The sequence below is a fragment of the Gallus gallus genome, chromosome 1 (genome assembly GCF_016699485.2).
Source record: "Gallus gallus isolate bGalGal1 chromosome 1, bGalGal1.mat.broiler.GRCg7b, whole genome shotgun sequence".
Taxonomy (NCBI): domain Eukaryota; kingdom Metazoa; phylum Chordata; class Aves; order Galliformes; family Phasianidae; genus Gallus; species Gallus gallus.
In genome coordinates, this window is record NC_052532.1 from 195100071 (window position 1) to 195121744 (window position 21674).

At 53.8% G+C, this 21674-nt stretch overlaps 2 protein-coding genes across 48 annotated transcripts in view; one reads left to right on the forward strand and one right to left on the reverse strand.

Moving 5' to 3' along the window:
• Positions 1 to 7996, forward strand: part of FAM168A (family with sequence similarity 168 member A) — a 149347-nt gene extending 141351 nt beyond the window's left edge. For 25 of the 44 annotated variants that reach the window (XM_046912119.1, XM_046912123.1, XM_040659626.2 and 22 more), the window contains 3 exons: positions 1623 to 1797; positions 2766 to 2896; positions 3305 to 3574. In XM_046912119.1, coding sequence (XP_046768075.1) covers positions 1623 to 1797; positions 2766 to 2878 — 288 coding nt within the window. In that variant the 3' untranslated portion in view covers positions 2879 to 2896; positions 3305 to 3574. Of the gene's footprint in view, positions 1 to 1622; positions 1798 to 2765; positions 2897 to 3304 lie in introns of all 44 variants that reach the window. The other 19 variants (XM_046912060.1, XM_046912062.1, XM_040659622.2 and 16 more) reach the window with 1 other exon arrangement.
• Positions 7874 to 20175, reverse strand: RELT (RELT tumor necrosis factor receptor). Of its 4 annotated transcripts, none has more exons than XM_040659724.2 (12): positions 20060 to 20175; positions 15408 to 15488; positions 14028 to 14085; positions 13051 to 13125; positions 12889 to 12971; positions 12722 to 12807; positions 11848 to 12069; positions 11260 to 11340; positions 11074 to 11155; positions 10767 to 10961; positions 10578 to 10683; positions 7874 to 9662 (listed from the first exon to the last, which is right to left on the reverse strand). In XM_040659724.2, exons 3-12 carry the CDS (start codon positions 14055 to 14057, stop codon positions 9543 to 9545), a joined length of 1080 nt encoding a protein of 359 aa, XP_040515658.1. In that variant the 5' UTR covers positions 14058 to 14085; positions 15408 to 15488; positions 20060 to 20175; the 3' UTR covers positions 7874 to 9542. The 4 variants fall into 4 exon arrangements, with proteins under 4 accessions (XP_040515658.1, XP_040515650.1, XP_025008254.2 ...); XM_040659716.2 differs by having other exon boundaries at positions 11848 to 12087; XM_025152486.3 differs by having other exon boundaries at positions 9601 to 10171.
• Positions 20176 to 21674: the final 1499 nt, after the last annotated feature.

A 21674-nucleotide genomic window follows, 5' to 3' on the forward strand; every position in this document is an offset into this window, starting at 1 on the left:
CATGCCAGGCTGAGACCAGAGCATCTCCTCTGCCCTGTTTTGTCCACTTACCTTCCATTAGCTGAGCACAGGGGAGGCTGTCGGGGTCAGACATGTGCTCAGGTGCTCTCTGCTGGTTCCTGACATGCTCCCCATCACCTGGCACAGAAACTGGTGGCAGCTTTGTCACCAGGCCCAGGCAGCTCTTTGCCACCACTGGGACTTAACCCTTCAGGGTGACCCCTGCCGTGCTGGAACGGATGGAGCCTGGTGTTGAGCTCAGGCACTTTGCAGGGAAGATGCCGGCTGCTGAGATGAGCACAGGCAGGGGAAGGCTAAGTCATAGGATTGTAGAGTCATCAATGTTGGAAAAGAACTCCAAGATCACCCAGCCCAACCATCCACCCACGACCAGTATTTGCCCATGAAAGGTTGTGTCCTGTCCTAATCCCAAGCCAGGTGTGCAGCTGCATCCTAGGAAGGGCATCAGCTGCTCCACGCTCTGCTCTACCAGAAGGGTTTCAGGCTGATTTCTGTCCCCTTCCTCATCTCTCTCTTGGCAAGTTCTCCCCTTCCCCATTGTAATGCAGTGTGCCTACAATCTGCCCTATCAGCCTGAAAGGAAGAAGTAATCTGATAGTTCATCCGTTTCTCCTTTCCCCACTTCATCCATACCCGCAGGGCTTCTCCCACCCCTGTCCCAAACTGCAATAAGATCTCCCCTCATTGTTCTCAGCCCTCTGATCCTTCCCTGTTCTCGCAGCACCGTGCTGCTCACGTTTCGGGATCGCCGTTACGTGGGATGTGGGGCTTTCTCTGTTGGCTCCTTTCTTTTCCTCCCACCCATTTTCTCCCCCTTGTTTCCAACTCCCTCGGGTCTCAGCAGCCCGCATTTCAGAGCCCCTCTGTCTCCCTTTGGAAACCCGAGGAGACGGTGCTCCCTTTTGTCTGCCCACTTCCCGCACTGAGGCAGGCCCTTTGGGATCAGATGGGGCCACAGTTCCTCCTTTCCTTCCATCTCTTGCTCATTTTGCACGCCAGCAGCCAACGTATTTTGGACCCGGCCCCGTTTCATCCCATCAAACCATGCAGTATGTTTCATGGAACCATGGGATTGTTAAGGTTGTTAAAGACTGCTTAGTCCATCATGTCCAACCAGTGACCCATTGCCACCATGCCCCCTACCCATGATCATATAGAGTCATAGAATTGCTCAGGTTGGAAAGGACCTTCAAGATCATCAAGTCCAACCACAACCTAACGATACTACCCTAACAACCCTCCACTAAATCCTGTCTCTGAGCACCACATCCAAATGGTTTTTAAACACATTCAGGGATGGTGACTCAGCCACCTCCCTGGGGAGCCTATTCCAGTGCTTATGGCACTGGGGTTGGCTTATGATGCCAACCCCATTCCCGTTGGAGGAATAAATAAATCCTTCTGTTTGAAATCATCCTGGGGGGAGCTCGGAAAGAGAATGGGAAAATATGTGTTTGGATCGCGGGTTTCTCTCCCATGTCCCATGTGGTGCTTGAGCTGTGGGTGCCCCATCCATTGGGACCAGCCATGCCGATACATGCGCGGGACGTGGGCTTTCTGTGGGATGACAAAGCCAGTGGTGTTTTCCCTTTCTCAAACAGGGAGCTTATTATACCCAGCCAGTGTACGCGGCACAGCCTCACGTTATCCATCACACCACCGTGGTTCAGCCCAACAGCATCCCTTCGGCCATCTACCCGGCCCCCGTGGCTGCGCCCCGGACCAACGGCGTGGCCATGGGGATGGTCGCTGGCACCACCATGGCCATGTCAGCAGGTAAGAGGCTCCTCCGTGGCCCCACAGATCCAGAGCAGTGGGTTCATCTCTTGGATGGGATGAACCCAAGCAGCCCACACAGGCCGAAATCAATTAATTTGCACCTCAGGCTGATACCACTCACGGCTGTAGGGTTGCAGAGAAGCTCTTCCATTTGTTGTGCCCTAGAGGGACATGCTTTTGCACTCTGTTCCACAAATAAAGCAACAGCCAAGCTTGCCCGTCTCCAACCACAGTTGCATTTCTACCCTCGAGCTCTTTGTTAAGATACTTACGCTCCTGCTGCACACACTTAATGAAACAAGCATTAACCTTGGTTTACACATCACTCTCAAATCCTGTGTGTTATATGCATGGGGTTATTTCAGTCCTGGTAAAACGTGATTAACTGATGACACATTGAGGCACTGAGCAAGGCTATGGGCTGTTCTATTTTTTTTCCAAGGCTTGTATTTCTCTCCTCAGCAGTTCTTCACAAAACAATTCATAGCACTGTGTACTGAATTATGCAAAGAAGGGCATTGCTCATCCATTTGCATCTGCATTAGCTGTGAAATAGGGCTCTGTTGACTCCCTGTTACAGGGAGGGATTGCAGCCTGTGCCTCACAAGAACCACTCTGAGATATTTACTACTGTTGCTTGTGCTGAGGAGTGGGCAGATGTAATTATGCATGTAGGATGCCCTAAAGCTTCGAGCACCCCATTTCTCTTAGAGCAGAGACATTTGAGACCGTATTCCCCCTTTTTGTGTCTGCTGAAGGCACCGTGCACGTTCTCACTTGGAATCTCCAACAAGTCATGGCTCGGAGAGGAGGGGACTCTCCTGGTGTACCCCTGGGCTCTTTGGGGTCTGCTCCTTGGGGCTCTCCAAAGCCTCTTGGACGTGGTGCTGGCTTAGCAATCCCCTCTCACCTCCCCTGTGCTGTGATACCTTCACGCCAAGCCTTTCTCCTCGCTGTTGCTGCAGGAACCTTGTTGACCACCCCACAACACACCGCCATCGGAGCACATCCAGTTTCTGTGCCAACGTACCGGGCTCAAGGGACCCCCACCTACAGCTACGTACCGCCGCACTGGTAAACCCACTGGCCAAGTCATGTAAGTGCTGCAGATCTCCCCTCCTTCTGCCTCTGGGACATGGGGACAGAACCACGGGCTGCGGCCGCGCCGGCCCCTCTTGGAGGCTGCTTGCCCAGGGTATGCTCTAAGTGGATGATAGGTTGGATATTGGGAAGAATTTCTTCTCCAAAGGGCAGTCAAGCACTGGCACAGCCTGCCCGTAGAGTGGTGGGGACCCCATCCTTGGAACCGTGGGGATGTGGCACTTGGGGACACGGTCATTGGGCATGGCGAGGTTGAGCTTGGTGGTCGTAGAGGTCTTGCTGCCCACTGCCAGTCGTTATCTGTGAGCAGGTGTTGCATTTCCTGCACGCTGAGTGCATAGGGCAAAGAGAGCATCCCTACCTGTGCTCCTAACCCCTCTGCAATGTGTCTGCTCTCTTCCAGATCCGAAGTCAAACATTGTATGCAACTACACAAGTCTTACATCGGGGCTGCGGCCGCTGGACTGCAGCACCTCGTCTGTTTGCAAGAACAAAAGAAAAAAGTGCAAGGGTCACTTTATGCATTCTTTAGTGGTTTTTGTAAAAGCTGCTTTTTCTAATCTTCTGCCTCTTTATTTTCCCTCCCTCCTCCCTCTCCCCGACCCACATCAGTCGTGTAACACATACTGACACTGAGCAATAGTAAAGGTCTCTCTTCGGTCCTATCGTTTTACAGCTCAGAATATTCACTTTTCAGCATTGCCCAGTCAAGTGGTGCAAAGATCCCCACTTCTTGTTCGTTTGGGTTCTTCTCATCCTTTTTTTTTTTTTATTATTATTATTTTTGTCGTTGTTGTTGTTGACAAGAGCCTAGGTTTTCTTTGACTAGTAAGAGTGGTTGATGTTCAGGGTACTATGTGAAAAGCACAGCGCTGGTAGGCAGGCTTATTCCAATTTGGTTTGGGTATTTTTAGTTGGATAATATAAATTATTTAATCTTCCGTAACATATTACAGGAAAATTGGTGTCTTCCAGATAGCTGTCGTGATAGATTATAATGCATTATCTGCGGTGAAATGCTGAACTCATCCCTTCTTTTGTAGGAGTAAGAGAATATAATTAGCGACGTAACACGCTTGTTTTAGGAAGTAGGAGGACTGTTCACCATTGGGTCTGCTTTTCAAAACCGGGCAGAGGCATTTGGTGCAAGGGGAATTGAGTGGCAGCGATGCCTTTGGGAAGGCGAGATGCTCTGTGCCGGCTGTGTCCCATCATGGGCAGCTCCTTCCTGGCCACTGCTCGTGGGCAGAGGCGTGCAGGGATGCTGCAGGTGGGAGGTGAGAGATTTCCAGGCCGGAGAGGCTCTACGGAGCCTGGGGATTTGGGAGAGGAGGTTGGATGGAGGGGAGCCTTCGTGGAGGTCGAGGTGCTCCTATTCTTTGGGTTCTTTGGATTGAGGTCAACAAAGGTGGAGCCGAGCCCAAATCCTGGCACTGTGGAGACAGCTGCTTGGGCTGGGAGATGTAGGGGTAAGGAGCAGCAATAGCAATAAAGTAATCTTCTGCATCTGGAGGCAACACGAGGCCGTTCCTGGGTCCTCCGGGGTGTCCCAGTCAAACAGACAGCACTTGCAGGCAGCTGGAGCTATTTTTCAATTCTTACCCCTAAACCCAGAGTAGAAACAGAAGTTTTTCTTCTTCCTTTTTGTTTCTAAAGGAAAAACGTAATCATCGTCATTTTGCTTTTTGATGGTTTTCCCTCCACGTGCCAAAGTAGCTCCATCCATCCATCCATCCTTGTGGTTCTGTGTTGGTCCCAAGGATCCATCCAGAGCCTTGCAAGGAATTGGATCCTTCTTGATGGGAATCAGTCTACAGGGGGAGAAACCTTCTTAGGGACCCCAAAGGACTGCGGGCCGCTGGTTGTCAGGTCAGTGGGGGCCATTTGGTTGCTTCTTCTGCTCTTAATGGAAACCCAGGTGAGCTCCAATTGCCCTCGGTCAGAGGACAGAAAGGACACAAAGTGGTGAAGCCTGAACGCCAGCGCTGTGGGTGGAGGAGGTCATGAGGGTTTCCACCACGTAGTTCGTTGTGTTGCACTTTCATTTTTTATAAAACAGAGAAAAAAGAAAGAAAAAAAAAAAAGGTTAAAAAAAAAAAAAGTAATTAATCACAGTGTTGCCCCCCTTTAGCTTTGGCAAAGCCTCCCCGCCTATAGGGCCAGCACTTAAAGGGAAGGGGGATGTTTGGAAGTAGGGAAACCGCATTGTCCTCTGTAACACGTTGCAATTAAACTTGGGCAAAAAGAAAAAAAAGAAACACAAAACAAACAACCCACCATGATAATAAATCACAGGAACCGAAGAGCTCTCAAATACTTTTATTTTCTTTTTTTTTTTTTTTTTTGGCTCTCACAATATTGTTGGCTTGGTGTTGGAATGCCCGTGTTATCAGGAGCTGTCTGTCGGTGCTGGAACGCGTTGTCGTGATGGAAGAAAGTTGTTAGAGAATTAACAGCACTGCAGTGAGTCCCAACACTGCCCCAGGGTTGCTCACCCATCACTGCGCTGGGAGGAGCTGTCTGAATTCTCAGCCATGGCCAGGAAGATGCGGGGCGTGCTGCTGAAAGGAGAGAAAATGCTAAATTTGGGGGGTGAAATGCCACTCATGGCACAGAGGAGCCCCCGGATGGACACAGCCTCCTCCTCACTGTGCTTCTTAGAAGGCATTTTTAAGTTCTCCCTGATCAAAGCTCTGAATTTCAGGCTTGGTCTAAAAATGGCAGATTTTTCATCAAAACAGGCTGAGGCTATGAAGTAAAAGGGAAAAAAAGGAAAACACCTCCATCTGTTACCACAGACAAGACCTGATGAGGATCAGGTGGCTTTATTTTAATTCCTCTGCTTGGATCAGTGGCAGATGTCATGAATCTTCCCCATTGTGCCTGGGTAGAAATACCCAGTGGTGCCATCATGGCGTGAAGAGGTGAACCTTGCTGTGGTGAGCCCATGCTGGGACATGGGCAGCCCCTGGGGGGGCTGGGAAGCCATCCGGGGACACATTCGATTCCCTTTCAGGGTGGTTTCCCCAATGGAATTTGGGAAGAAGCAGGTTGGGAAGTCAACCCGTGATGGGGTAGAGAGTGGTGTGAGTGTAGGACCAAGGGGTGAGTAGGAAATGGTTGTGCTGTGAGCAGCTCCATCCAGTTCCCATCATGGGATAGAGTTCTCCAACCCCAACTCACCTCGCTTTGTGATAGCAAGGTGTAGCGTGGGTTTTCCATCTGAGGTGCTGAAGGATTTCCATTGCTAACCATGACCTCTGGCACTTTTAGGGCAATCTTTGAGAGACACAGCTGTGGAATTGTAGGGTGGGTTGAAGCCCGGGCCAATTCTTTGGGTAAGGTTTGCTCCTTAAGGCGCTGCCTCTCTCTCTGTTGACATTCCTCATGGTGAGATAAACGAACCCAGCAGGACGCTGTCACTCCGTTGTCCCCTCTGCTGGGGTGACAAAGCTTCCTGGGGTTGACACCACTGGGGACACCCAAGCATCACACGCCAGCAGTGCTGCGCTGCTGTTGGGTTGGTAATGGTAGCAGGTTGGTGAGCAGGAAGAAAAGGGATTTCTCTCACTGGGGGGGACAAGGCTGTTCTCTGTGCCAGGGCAAGAGGGGGTTAGGATATCCTCGGGGGTGATGGAGGCAAAGCAAAACTCCAGGAAAAGGGGGAAAAGTGTTAAGAAAATTGATATCAAACCACAGCTGTGGCCATTACCCAATCCCACCTATGACTTTTGCATTACAACACACTGCAGTGCAGGACTCAAAGCCTGTGCTGCCCCAGCCCCATGCAAAGCCCAGAGCCCCTGATGGGCAGCGACAACCCCATAAAGCTTCTTTGCAGCTTGGATATGTAATTTAAGCACTTTTTACTGTGTTATTTAAAGGGTTTTTTTTTTTTTTCTTGGTTTGGTGATGATGTTTGCTATTCTTGAGGAGCACGGTGGGCAAAAAGTGGTCCCCAGTGGGGCTGGGGAGTGAAGTCATACCAAGAGAGAGAAATTCCTCCCATTTGGGGTTTGCATTCAGTGCTCAAATCCAACCAGCCAAAGACAGCAATAAGAGCCGTTGAGTCCTCGTAAGTCCACTTCCTAATTTTATTTGGTCAAACCATCAATATTTTCAGTCCAAGTGAGGGCTGCGGTTCCTTCCGCCTCTGTCACCCTAATGTCCTCCCCATGGCTTTAACCCGTGGCAGTTTGCTTTCCATCTCTTTCTTTTCCCTATTCCCTCTGGCTTTTGGCTCCCCATGGCCCTAACGCGCTGTCGCTCTGCTATAGGGAAATACAGGGCAAAAAGCCTGGAAGGGAGGGAGGAAGGAGAGCTGTGGCAAGGCGTCACACCATTTGGCACTTACAGAGTCACCAGCAATCAAGTGATAATGGATTTTGGGGAGTGCCTGGAAAACGGGAATAGCAAAAGATGTCATCTGATGGCAGCTCTCCCCAGCTGGACGCGATGAGTTTGTAGGAAAATGCCCAACGCAACGCCTCAGCATTGCGTCCTTGGGATGGAGCTGCAGGGCTGTGGCCATCGGGAGATGTAGCGAGGAAGGGGAAAAGGGGCGCTGGGGGGCACCCCAAAACTGCCCCCCCAAAACCACAGAGCCTCCTCGTGCCCTCGCACCAAGCAGAGCCAACCCAACCCGCGCGCCCCATCCGTCTTTCTGTATCATTTCTTGACCCGTTCTGACCAACGGGACAGCGCGGATCCGCTCGTTTTTAAAGTAGTATTGGAACTCTTTAAGCAAAAATATATATACATATTAAAAAATGCATAAATGCAGAAAAAAAAAAGAAAAAAAGAAAAAAAAAAGGAAAAAAAAAAGAAGAGTACAACACGTCTTCCAAGTCTCCACGGTGTGTAGGGAACATGGCCTCCAACTGACGCGCTGGGAAGCCCCGCAGCCGCGGCTTGTGACTACCAAGTGTAAATCTGGGTTTTCTCATTTGTTTTCCGTTCCATTTTCGTTCTGAAGATCCGTTCGTGATCTCCCTGACAGATTTCAGCCAAGAGTTTGTAACTGTACGATATTTACTGTAAGATGTAGAACATTCGATAACTATTAAAATGTTTCCAAAAAAAAAAAAAAAAAAAAGGAAGAGGGTTGGTGGGTTGGTTTTTTATTCTTGGAGCTGTGAAGCGATGGGGTCCCACCTCCAAACCCGCCCCCAGGGGGTTGGTGGGGCTGGAAGGACCCCAACCCATGGGTTGTGCCATGTCCCAACATGACCATATGCCTCCAGGTGGTTGGTGGGTCCTGAGAGACTTCAACGCATGGATTGTTCCATGTCCCAGCATGGCTCTACCTGTCCCCAGATGATTGGTGGGGCTGGAAGGACCCCAACGCATGAGTTGTCCCATGTGCCAACATGGCCATCTGCCCCCAGGTGGTTGGCAGGCCTTGGGGGACCCCAATGCGTGGGTTGTCCCATGCTCCCAACATGGCCACCTGCCCCCAGATGATTGGTGGGTCCTAAGGGACTTCAACACATGGGTTGTTCCATGTTCCAACATGGCCATCTGCCTCCAGCTGGTTGGTGGGGCTGGAAGGACCCTAACCCAAGAGTGGTCCCATGTCCCAACATGGCCATCTGCCCCCAGGTGGTTGGTGAGTCTTGAGGGACCCCAACACATGGGTTGTTCCATATTCCAACATGGCCATATGCTTCCAGGTGGTTGGCAGGCCTTCAGGGACCTCAACTCATGGGTTGTCCCATGCTCCAACATGGCCACCTGGTGATTGGTGGGGCTGGAAGGATCCCAGCCCATGGGTTGTCCCTTGTCCCAACATGGCCATATGCCCCCAGGTGGTTGGTGGGTTTTGAGGGACTTCAACGCATGGGTTGTTCCATGTCCCAGCATGGCCACCTGTCCCCAGATGATTGGTGGGGCTGGAAGGACCCTAACCCATGGGTTGTTCTGTGTCCCAGCATGGCCATATGCCCTCAGGTGGTTGGCAGGCTTTCAGTGAGCCCAGCATGTGGGTTGTCCCATATCCCAACATGGCCAACTGCCCCCAGGTGATTAGTGAGCATTGAGGGACCCCAACCCACGAGTTGACTCATGTCCCAGTAGGTCCATCATAGTCCTAGTAGTCCATAGTAGGTCCACCATAGTCCATGTACCCTTGAGATAGGGTTGGGGATATGCCTATGCGAAGAAGGGGGGCTCCATGGTGGTGCTCCCCAAGCATTTTAATCTCCATCCCCACAGCCCAGCAGATGAAGAAGGTGTCCACCAAGCACTGTCTTTGTCCCCAACCTCACAGCACCACGAGGCGCAGAGCTGGGTGCTGCTCTCCATGGGGTCAGCAGAGCCACGGGCACAATGTGGGATCAGCTCCTTCCAAGGCCACCACTGCTGTCCTGATGTTTTGCTCAGCCCCACAGAGAGTGCCTGCACCTCCAGCTGAGGATGGATTGTGGCCTATGGGCCATGGGGACACTTGAGGTGGCAGTGTCACAACCTGGGCTATCAGTGGTTGCTGTCACCATGCTATGGAGGACATCCCATGTACCCCATGCAGCAGCTGTTCTAGAAACCCCATAACGATGTTGAGACCCTTCTTTGGTGGGGGGCAGTCAGGGTCTTCCCACATGGGCAGGGCCCCCCTCCCACATCCAGGTGTCCCCACTGGGGCCTTAAACACTTGGGGTGGGGGAAGAAAGAGGGGAGAAAGGAAAAGCACCAAACTCCATCTTCTTGCCCCAAAACAGAGCTCGTTTATTAATGACATCCTCTCCAGCAACAGAGCCAGGAGGCTTCAAATAAAAAAAAAAAGATAATTAAGAAAACACAACAGAAACAACCTCAAAGGGCCGGGAAAACCCCAGAGGGGTAATAAATATGGGGAAGGGGCAATGGGGTGCTGGGGAGAGTGAGGGAGCTGGTGCCAAGCTGCTGCCAGCAGTGATGGTGAGGACAGGTAGGGGTCACCAGCCCCAGCGTCCCATGCGTTAGTGACTTCATTTCCAGAAATTAACCCAAAGTGTTTAAAAACCATTTAGAATCCATCACCCGACCGCCATCAAGGGCCCCACAGGCAGAGCCCTGGTCGTCCTGGTGCCACCGCACTGAGGACATCGACCGGGGGACAGCCCTGCCTCGTCCCAGGGACGTTTGGGCTGCCATCGCTCCACGTGGTGCCCGGGGGTCGCGCGGTGCAGTGTCTGAGAGCCCCTCACCCTGCATCAGGGCTGGCCCCGAGGGGGGTGTGGGGGTGTCACATGGCGAGGGTGCTGTCCCCAAACCGGGCTGCGGAGGGGCTGCCCTGGGAGCAGAAGGGGATGCGGTCATAGGGATGTGACATCCATCTCCCTGCGCTCGGCCCCCCATTGCCTCTGCCATCCCATAAACACCCCTTTTGGCCGCTCACATCCCACAAGGTCTGATTTCTTTTTTCAATAAAGGTTGATGTTTTCACGGTGTTGGAGAGCCCCAGGGCACCTGGAAGAGTCCCAGGGATGAAGGGCTATCCTCACACCCTCAGTTGCAGAGCATTCACCATCGGTGCCCTCATTAGGCTTCAGAGTTAACACCTCCCAATCCCAACAGCACCGCACTGATTTCCCCAGGAAAGACCCCAAAAGGTGACCACGCATGGCCCCCCACCGACTCCCCATGACTCGAACCCCGGGGTTGTCCCCATTCCCCACATACCGTCCCCAATCCCTCACCTCAGGGCGGCTGTCAGTGCTTTTCAGCCACGATGGCCTCGTGCTGGTGGGGAGAGGATCACCTCCAACACCGGGCTTCTGCTCGGGGATCCGGGACACCCGAAATCTGCATGGGGTCAACACTGTGAGCCCACCCCACCTCGGGATATGGGGTGGACAAATGGGACCCCCCCAGCTCCACGCGCTCACCTTCCGATGGAGAGAATGGTGATCTCGCCGGCGGGTCTGGTGGCTTTGGTGGCTGTGGGGGATGGCAGCACCTGGGGCCACTTCCTTTGGCTGCATCGGGTGCAGGGGGGGTCTGAAGGAGGAGCCGGGCCATGCACTGTGTGCAGGTGCTGCTGGTGGCAGCAGGATTGGGGAAACTGAGGCAGGAGGTGCAGCCTGTGGGGGGGGAGGGGAGGAGGACAGTGGGTGATATGAGCCATATGGGGGCTCAGTGGGGCTGAGGGAGACTCAGAGAAGTTTGGGGAGGGCAGGGGGGGAAGTCTCTCACTTGTAGGCAGGTTTGCAGCCCGCCAGTGCTGGCTGCATGCTCTGATGTTCCTTCAGCAACTCCTCCAGCGCTGCAGCATTTTCTGGAGGTGGGGGGACAGAGGGAGTCACCAGGAGGCACCTGGGGATGGCAGACCCTTCCCCAGCCATTGGAGGCCCCCCTCCCCCTTCCTGGGGGGCTCTTGACCTTTCTTCTCCGTGATGAGGCGCACCAGGACCCCGATGGTGTCCTCGTTGGCATCCTCAATCTGGTAGATGGAGCTGGGACCTGGGGACAGATGGAGAGGGTATGAAGAGAAGCGGCCATGGGGATGGGCTCAGTGCCCTCTGGGCCATAGGGACAACGTGGGAGCGACCAGAAACCATGGGGATGGGCTTGATGTTCTATGGCCATAGGGACAACGTGGGGGCAACCAGATGCCATGAGGATGAGCAGGATGTTCTAACCATAGAGACGAGATAAGAGCAGCCAGATACCCATGGGAATGGACCCCATACTCTCTGGCCATAGGGACACCATAGTGACCAGATGACATGGGGATGCTCCAGCCACTAGGACAAGATGTGAGCAACAAGATGCCATGGGGATGGGCTTGAGCAGATCAAGCTGGCCTTGGGGTGGCAAAGCTGGGTCACACCCAACACCAGCCTCAAAACCACATCAGCACCGGGCCACATTCCGACCCCTTTACGGTCCCAAACTACCCTTCCACTTGGGGTTCAACAGCAACAAGAGGCACCCCCAGAATATTGGGCGCATGGGACTGAGGCTCACCGCTGGTGCTGTGCTCGTGCTCCTTGTGTGCGGTGCAGTGGTAGCCCTTCTTCTTCAGCAGGTTGCACACCAGGATGCCCAGCAACCCCATGGCACAGAACACGGGCACGATGGCCAACACGGCCGACTGCGCCGTTGCCGCCTCCTCTGGCTGAAGCTCCCATGTCCCATTGGTCCCCGGTGGTCCCCGAGCTGCCACCACACTCCGGGCTCGCCGTCGGGCTGCAGTGAGGTTTGGATCTGGGAGAATTCCCCCATTGGTGCCATGAGCACTAATCCCGCTCCAAATCCATCGCTGCTGAGCTGGATTTGGCAGAGTTCTCCCACCGATGCCATGAGCATTGCTCCTATTCCACCCCAAATCCATCACCGGGTTCTTTGGGCACCGAATCCTCCTCCTGTGATGGACTTGGCAGAGTTTTCCCCACTGGTGCCATCAGCATTGATCCTACACTCACTCCATCATTTCGGCCCCACATTCCCTCATGCTGGATTTGGGGAATTTACCCCATCGGCGCCATCACAGCTCCCACCCCACATCCATCACCGCATTATTTTGGCACCAAATCTTCCTCCCAGGACGGATTTGGCAGAATTCCCCCATTGGTGCCACGAGCCCCAGTCCTACCTTCACTCCATTACTGCATTATTTCAGTACCACATTCCCCCATGCTAGATTTTGGGGCTCCCCCCTTGGTGCCACGAGCGCAGCTCCTACCCCAAATCCATCACCACATTATTTTGGCACCGAATCTTCCTGAGCTGGATTTGGCGGAGTTGTCCCACTGGTGCCATGAGCACTGAACCTATTCCACCCCAAATCCATCACCCCGCGCTCCAAAGCCCACAGCTGACCGTGCCGCCCCACGCTCACCTGCACATCCCAGGGTGCCGTGGGGTGCAGTGGAGCAGGGCAGACACCGACCCTGGGGCTCCCTATGGCCATCAGGGCTGTAAAACCTGTGGGGTATGGTGAGCTGAGCACAGGGGTACCCCATGCAAACCCTCCCACCTCCCCCATGCACGGCACCCCGCGCTCACCCGTGCATGCAGGCACACGGTGCGTCCCCTGCAGAGGAAGAGCCAGGGGGACAGGGGCGGCAGCTCTGTGCTGTGCTGCACCCCTGCAAGGAGGGAAAGAGGGGTGAGGGGGTGCGGGCTGCATGGCACAGGGTTGGGGCGTCACCCATAGGCAACACTCACCCCAATGGGTTCCTCTCCAGGTGGGCATCGCAGCAGCTCGCAGGCGGTGGCCCCCATGCAGGGGCTGCTCAGCACCTGGGGAAGAAGAGGGGTGTTCAGTGGGGTGCAGCAGGGGAGAATGCATTGCAAAGGACAGGATGCAAAGGCATTGTGAGGGATAGGGCGGGTGCAATCCCGTTGTGTGCATCATGGCGAGTGCAGTGCTGTCACAAGCAACGGGATGGAAGCAAAGCTTGCTGCATGTGCTGCTGGGAATGGGATGGATGCAAAGCTCCACACTGGGTGCAATCCCACCACAAGCAATGGGATGGCTGCAAAAAATCACTGCGTGCTTCATGGTATGGATGCAGATGCACAATGCAATGGGATGGATGCTCCATGGTGGGTGCAAACTTGTCACAAGCAATGGGATGGGTGCAAACTCATTGCATGCAGTGGTGGGTGCAAGTAGATCCCAGGCAAAGGGATGGATGCAAAACCACTGCACCCTCAACGGCAGATGCAAATGCATCACAAGCAATGGGACAACTGAAACGGGATGGATGTAAACTCATTGCATGCACTATGGTAGGTGCAAACTGATCACAAGCAATGGGATGGATACAAACCCCCCACTGCATGCACCACGGTGAGTGCAAACCTGTCACAAGGAATGGGATGGCTGTAAAGCCCTTCCACGCACTGCAGCTGATGCAAACCTTGTCAGCAGCAAGGTGACGGCTGCAAGCCCACCACACACACTGCAGCTGATACACACCACCCCGCTTCTGCAACAGCCCAGCAGATGCATCGTGCTGGATGCACACCCATTGCAAACAACACGGAATTGGGGCCGTGTGGTGTGGAGGACAGCGGCAATCCCAGGATGGGAAACCCCATGGAACACCCCCAGAGCAAAATGGGACATTTTGGGCCATTTGGGGTTTTGGAAGAACGAAGAAGAGATGTGCAGAGGGATGGGATGAGGCTGTACTCACCCCCAGGACAGCGAGGAGCCACCAGCGCATCCCCACGCTCTGCAGACACCGGGGCCACCTATGGGGACATGGCACAAGGAAACTGCGTCACTCCACCCTAATTCCTGCTCAGGGGACAGCAAGGGCTTTTACGTCTGGGGCCCAAAAAGCCCACACAGGGGGACTTGGGGGGTTATCCACGAGCACACCCTTTGCAAGGGAGCAGTCAGCTGGAAAACAGCCCCGTAAGAGGGGAAGAATTGGGTTATTTCACAGCTGGAGTGCTCCTCCGGCCCTACTTGCTGCAGCGCAGCCAAGCAGCACAGTTGGGTTTGGGATTACTTCCCACAAGCCCTGAGGTTTTCCTTGTAAAAGAGGAAAAGCACCTTCACAACTAGAAAGAAAAAAAAAAGCATCATTATAATAGAACAAAACAACCTCATGACCAAAAAGACCCAATATTTTGCATCCTTACCCCAATATTTGGCACCCTTCTGCTAGAAAAAAAAAAACACCTCCAGGACCAAAACCTCCAATATTTTGCATCCCAACCCCAATATTTGCCATCCTTACAATGCAATGAAACACCTTCATGACCACAACCCCAATATTTGCCATCCTTACAATAGACCAAAACACCCTCACAACCAAAAAAAAACCCAATATCTTACAGAAGCCCCTTTGGGTGCAGTGGAATCACAGCCCTCAGTGACTCAGCACCCAAAGGAAACCCAATTTTAGCTCGGTAGGAATCCAGCATTCACACCTCCCACGCCTTTTAGGGCTGCTCACGTAATCCCACTCCCTTCCTGCAGAGGATTTGCTAAATCTGACTGCAGCTGAACACCAATTGCTCTCCCAGTGCCATCGGCCCCAACATCCCCAATGCCATCGGTGCGGCTCAGTGTGCTCCCTCCGGTCTCGTTGTGTTTAATTGAAGGCAAATCATTAAAAGCCAACTGGAAGCTTTCCCAGCAATGGGGTGAAATCCTTGGCGAGGGCCCCGGTGCGTGTTCAGAAATTCATCAGGGTTGGCAATATAAAACAGAACATGGAAAATCCCAACATCCAAACTGGCGTTTCTGGGCTATCGCTGGGATGGGATGTGCATGCCTAGGGGCAAAACCCCAAACCCCTGAGTTCTTCTACCTCCTGTGCTGCAAAGGAGAGAATGATCCGGGGACCCAAATCCCCCTCTGTACCCCAAAATGTTTGGCTTTGCTTTGGGTGATGCTGTTATGACATCAGACCACGCTCACCCAATGCTCCCAGGACCCCATCACCGCCCCCAAAATCCTATTAAAGGCCTTTGAGTGCAGCGCTGCCCTTCTCTGCACGTCCCAAATCCCCCAGGACCGGAGGCACCGAAGGTCTGCGGGGGAAGGAACAGATGCTGCAAACCTTCAGAAAGGGTATTTCCTGCTCCAGAGCAAAACTATCAGCATCCTCCCCTGCTCAGCACTGCCCAGCCCCGGAACGTCACTGCAAAGAGAAATAAATAGATACATATATAATTAAAAATATATTTCAAAGCAAGCAAAAAAAAGTTCTTGACCCCAACCTAAAGAGTTTTTCAGCCAACCTGGACCCAAGGAGCGGATCCCTTCTGCCAACACCAACCCAGAGAGCGGAACCCTTTTGTTGACACCATTGATAGATCATTTCCACCAACCCCAACCCAATGATGGCTCCTCTCTGATGATGCCAATGATGGATACTTTCATAGGATCATAGAATGGCCTGGGTTGCAAAGGACCACAGTGCTCATCCAGTTCCAACCCCCTGCTATGTGCAGGGTCGCCAACCAGCAGCCCAGGCTGCCCAGAGCCACATCCAGCCTGGCCTTGAATGCCTGCAGGGATGGGGCATCCACAGCCTCCTTGGGCAACCTGTTCAGTGCGTCACCACCCTCTGAGGGAAAACCTTCCTCCTCATATCCAACCTAAACCTCCCCTGTCTCAGTTGAAAACCATTCCCCCTTGTCCTATCACTATCCACCCTTGTAAACACCCATTCTCCCTCCTGTTTATACTCTGCCTTCAAGTATTGGAAGGCCACAATGAGGTCTCCCCGCAGCCTTCTCTTCTCCAAGCTAAACAAGCTCAGTTCCCTCCACCTTTCCTCATAGGAGAGGTGCTGCAGCCCTCTGACCATCTTAGTGGCCCTCCTCTGGACCCACTCCAACAGCTCCACGTCCTTCCTGTGCTGGGGGCCCCAGGCCTTTCCACCAACCCCAACATAACAAGAGGGTCCATTCCACTGACCCAATGATGGGTCTTCTCCACCAATGCCAACCCAATGAGCAGATCCTTTTCACCAACCCAATGATGGATCCTTTCTGTCAACCTCAACTCAACAAGTGGTCCTTTCTACCAACTCCAATCCAACAATGGGTTCTCTCTGATGACTCCAACCCAACAAATGGGTCCTCTCTGACGATGCCAATGATGGATCCTTTCCATCAACCCCAACACGACGAGAAGGTCCATTCCACCGACCCAATGACGGGTCCTCTCCACCAATGCCAACTCAATGAGCAGATCCTTTTTGCCAACCCAGCAATGGATTCTTACTGCCAACCCCAACCCAACGAGCGGCCATTTCCACCAACCCCAACACAATGATGGGTTCTCTTTGACGACACCAACACAACAATGGGTTCTCTCTGATGATGTCAACCCAACAAGCGGGTCCTCTCCAATGATGCCAACAATGGATCCTTTCCACCAACCCCAACACAACGAGAGGGCCCATTCCATCAACCCAATGATGGGTCCTCTCCACCAACGCCAATCCAATGAGCAGATGTTTTCACCAACCCAATGATGGATCCTTTCTGCCAACCTCAACTCAACAAGTGGTCCTTTCTACCAACTCCAATCCAACAATGGGTTCTCTCTGATGACTCCAACCCAACAAATGGGTCCTCTCCGACGATGCCAACGATGGATCCTTTCCACCAACCCCAACACAACGAGAGGGTCCATTCCACTGACCCAATGATGGGTCCTCTCCACCAACCCCAACAAAATGAGCAGATCCTTTTCACCAACCCAATGATGGATCCTTTCTGCCAACCTCAACTCAACAAGTGGTCCTTTCTACCAACTCCAATCCAACAATGGGTTCTCTCTGATGACTCCAACCCAACAAATGGGTCCTCTCTGACGATGCCAATGATGGATCCTTTCCATCAACCCCAACACGACGAGAGGGTCCGTTCCACTGACCCAATGATGGGTCCTCTCCACCAATGCCAACTCAATGAGCAGATCCTTTTTGCCAGCCCAGCAATGGATTCTTACTGCCAACCCCAACCCAACGAGCGGCCATTTCCACCAACCCCAACACAATGATGGGTTCTCTCTGATGATGTCCACCCAACAAGCAGGTCCTCTCCAATGATGCCAATGATGGATCCTTTCCACCAACCCCAACACAACGAGAGGGCCCATTCCATCAACCCAATGATGGGTCCTCTCCACCAACGCCAATCCAATGAGCAGATGTTTTCACCAACCCAATGATGGATCCTTTCTGCCAACCTCAACTCAACAAGTGGTCCTTTCTACCAACTCCAATCCAACAATGGGTTCTCTCTGATGACTCCAACCCAACAAGCGGGTCCTCTCCAATGATGCCAACGATGGATCCTTTCCACCAACCCCAACACAACGAGAGGGTCCATTCCACTGACCCAATGATGGGTCCTCTCCACCAACCCCAACAAAATGAGCAGATCCTTTTCACCAACCCAATGATGGATCCTTTCTGCCAACCTCAACTCAAAGTGGTCCTTTCTACCAACTCCAATCCAACAATGGGTTCTCTCTGATGACTCCAACCCAACAAATAGGTCCTCTCCGACGATGCCAACGATGGATCCTTTCCACCAACCCCAACACGACCAGAGGGTCCATTCCACTGACCCAATGATGGGTCCTCTCCACCAACGCCAACTCAATGAGCAGATCCTTTTTGCCAACCCAGCAATGGATTCTTACTGCCAACCCCAACCCAAGCCAGATGTGTTCTCTCTGACAACACCAATCCAGCAGGTGGGTCCTCTCTGATGATGCTGACCCAGTGACAGGTCCTTTAACTGCATAAACCCAAGGACCAAAGCCTTTTTGGGATGGGTTGTCCCCCATAGAAACCCACTGCTAAAATGAACCAACAGCTTCACCACCCTGCAGGCACAACTCATGTGCTGTGTGTGTGCCTGGGGACGGGTGGAAAAATAATTAAAGTCGATTCTGTCATGAAGTGGAAAATCCCTGAATGCCCCTGGGTGTAGTGGGGCATCCCCATAAAGCCGCCCCACGTGACGCTGCCGATAAGGAGTCATTATGCGCCGGAGTGGTTTATAAATTGAATGAATGAGTAATTAGCACGCAGCATCACCCATCTGGGATGCAGCTGCTGCGGGATGGGAGTGGCTACAGGCTGGTGTCAGGATGTGAGGGCACCAAGCTGTGCCCCAGTTCCTCCCAGTAGTTCCCAGTCACCATGGTGACCCACGGGGGCAGAAAGGAGCCTTGAGAGCAGACAGCAGCTGGAGGCATAGGGGATAGCAACCCACAGCCCCAAACCGACCTCAAACCCCCAAATCCCACAGAATGTCACAGTTTGGGAAGGGAGAGGGGAAGTCAGGACAGGAGCAGGCAGCAGCACATGGTGCTGCAATGCAGATCCCCGTGCTGAGCACCCTCTGGTGACCCCTCACTGTGCCATGTGTCCCAGCACCGGCAACAGCCTTGCATGGGGCTGTTAAATATCCCCTGGGGAACAGTGTTTGGGGCTGTAAGGTGATGCCTATGGGATGGGGAGTGCTTATCCTGAGGTATTTGGGGTGCTATTAGGGGATTTGTGCACCCGCAGGGGATGGGATGGAGGGGATGAGGGGCACAACGATGGGGGGATAAGGGCAGATCTGAGCAACAGCACCTATGGGTGATTGCCCCCTTCCCTCCCTCAGCCCTGCCTGCTGGGATCTGGGGAGCATCCAGCCGGCCCCAAGCATCTCATGTCATCGTTCCAAAGCCAACAAAAGATGTTTGGAGAGTTCTGGCACTGAGGATGTATTTAGAATAGCTCGGACACCTCCAGGAGCAGGAGTGGCCCCAAAGGACCCCAGCCCCACCGAACTCTTCATATGGGGATGATGGGATGCCTCAAGTAGAAACCAACCATCCAACCTCACCAGGACCACAAATGGCTGCTTTGTGGGGGAAAAAACCCAACTTTTGCAAGCTCCAGGATGTGATCTTTTGTACCCCAAAATGAAACGAGCCCTTAAGGGCCCCCCCTGTCTTAACCCAGCCCACAACCCAAGCGTGCCCACGGGGACTCAGGGCAGGGTTTCCCCTCCACATACAGGGCTGGGTTTCAGCTGACTGCTCCCAGAGATAACAGAGAAGAAGGAGCAGCTGTTTGGGGACGCTTTGGGAATAGCAGCTCGGCCACCTGAGCAGCACAAGGGGGGGATTGTCCAACCGAAACCCAACGCTGTCACAACACCACCACCAAAACCCAGCAGCGCTGGGGCTGTGGGCACAAACAACAGCCCTTCATTGACCCTCAGGATAAAGCCAAGCGATCCCAGAGGCACCGTGGTGCCAATCCCCATTTCGGGAAGCCACCCCCGGCCACAGCATCCCAGCAGGAGTGGGATCGGGGTTGGAGACGCTGCGATTTTCCACCGTCAGATTAAAACGAGAGAAGAAAAAAAGAAAAGAAGCCCAGTTCCTATTTTTTTTTTCCAGATGGGCCGCCGTGGAGTTTTCCATCACCTACTTTCCCCGCTCCCCTTCTGACCTACATCCCCACCGCGGCTGCAGCCGGATGGGGGCCGCCTGGGGGGCAGCTCAGCTGCTGCCCCACACAGTGAGGCTTTGGGGACAAAGCTGGGACAATAAATCCCCCCCCCCGACCTCCCCTTATTTTTATCACAGAGCCTCATAGACGCATCACCCGAAGCCCTCCGACCCCCCAAATCACACCCCCCCCCCGCCCCCCGCAGCTCGACCCGGATCGAAACGTCATCCCCTTACCTGTCCCCACCTCGGGGGGTGACACCAACGCGGTTCCCACGGGGCCGCCCCCATTGAACGCAGCGGCCGCTCCTTATGAATGAACGCTCCGTCCCCGCCGGCGCGCTTCTGCCGCTGGCCACGCCCCCTCCTTTTGTGACGTCACAACGCCGGGCTTTCCCCCCTCCCCCCCGCCCCTCTGGCGGTGACGTCAGCGCCACGCTCGGAGGATTCCCCCGCCCCTCCCGCGCGCAGCGCCGCCTGCCGGGGGTTGGGGGATGGGGGGGGGGGGGGAGGGGAGATGTGCACCCCCCCATAAGGGGTTCTGGGGGAAAAAAGTAAAATCCTGGCATGGGAGGCACTGCAGAGAGAGCTGGGAAAGGTGGGATTTCTTTCGCCCTCTGTGGGGTCTCTGTAGGGGCACCCCGGGGTGCTGCACCCCACTGTTTACTGGGGTCCCATTGTGTCCATTCAATGTCCCCATCCTCATCCCAATGTCCCCATCCTCATTCCAATGTTCCCATCCAATGTCCCCATCCAATGTCCCCATTCCCACCTCAACGTCCCCATCCCCAGCCCAATGTCCCCATCCTCATTCCAATGTTCCCATCCAATGTCCCCATCCTCACACAATGTCCCCATCCAATGTCCCCATCCTCACCCCAATGTCTCCATCTTCACCCCAGTGTTCCCATCCTCACTCCAGTGTCCCCATCCTCACCCCAATGCTCCCATCCAATGTCCCCATCCTCACCCGATGTCCCCATCCAATGTCCCCATCCTCACCCCAACGTCCCCATCCTCATCCCAATGTCTCCATCCAATGTCCCCATCCTCATCCCAATGTCCCCATCCTCACCCCAATGCTCCCATCCAATGTCCCCATCCTCACCCGATGTCCCCATCCAATGTCCCCATCCTCATCCCAATGTTCCCATCCAATGTCCCCATCCAATGTCCCCATCCTCACCCCAACGTCCCCATCCTCACCCCAATGACTCCATCCAATGTCCCCATCCTCACCCCAATGTTCCCATCCAACGTCCCCATCCTCACCCAATGTCCCCATCCAATGTCCCCATCCTCACCCCAATGTCTCCATCCTCATCCCAATGTCTCCATCCTCACCCCAGTGTCCCCAGCCTCATCCCAATGTCCCATCCTCACCCCAATGTCCCCATCCAATGTCCCCATCCTCACCCCAATGTCCCCATCCAACGTCCCCATCCTCACCCCAATGTCTCCATCCTCATCCCAATGTCCCCATCCTCATCCCAATGTCCCCAGCCTCATCCCAATGTCTCATCCTCACCCAATGTCCCCATCCAATGTCCCCATCCAACGTCCCCATCCTCACCCCAGTGTCTCATCTTCACCCCAATGTCTCATCCTCATCCCAGTGTCCCCATCCTCACCCAATGTCCCCATCCTCACCCCAATGTCTCCATCCTCATCCCAATGTCCCCATCCTCATCCCAATGTCCCCAGCCTCATCCCAATGTCTAATCCTCACCCCAATGTCCCCATCCAATGTCCCCATTCTCACTCCAATGTCCCAATCCTCACTCCACTGTCCCCATCCTCACCCAATGTCCCCATTCTCACCCCAAGGTTCCCATCCTCGTCCCAATGTCTC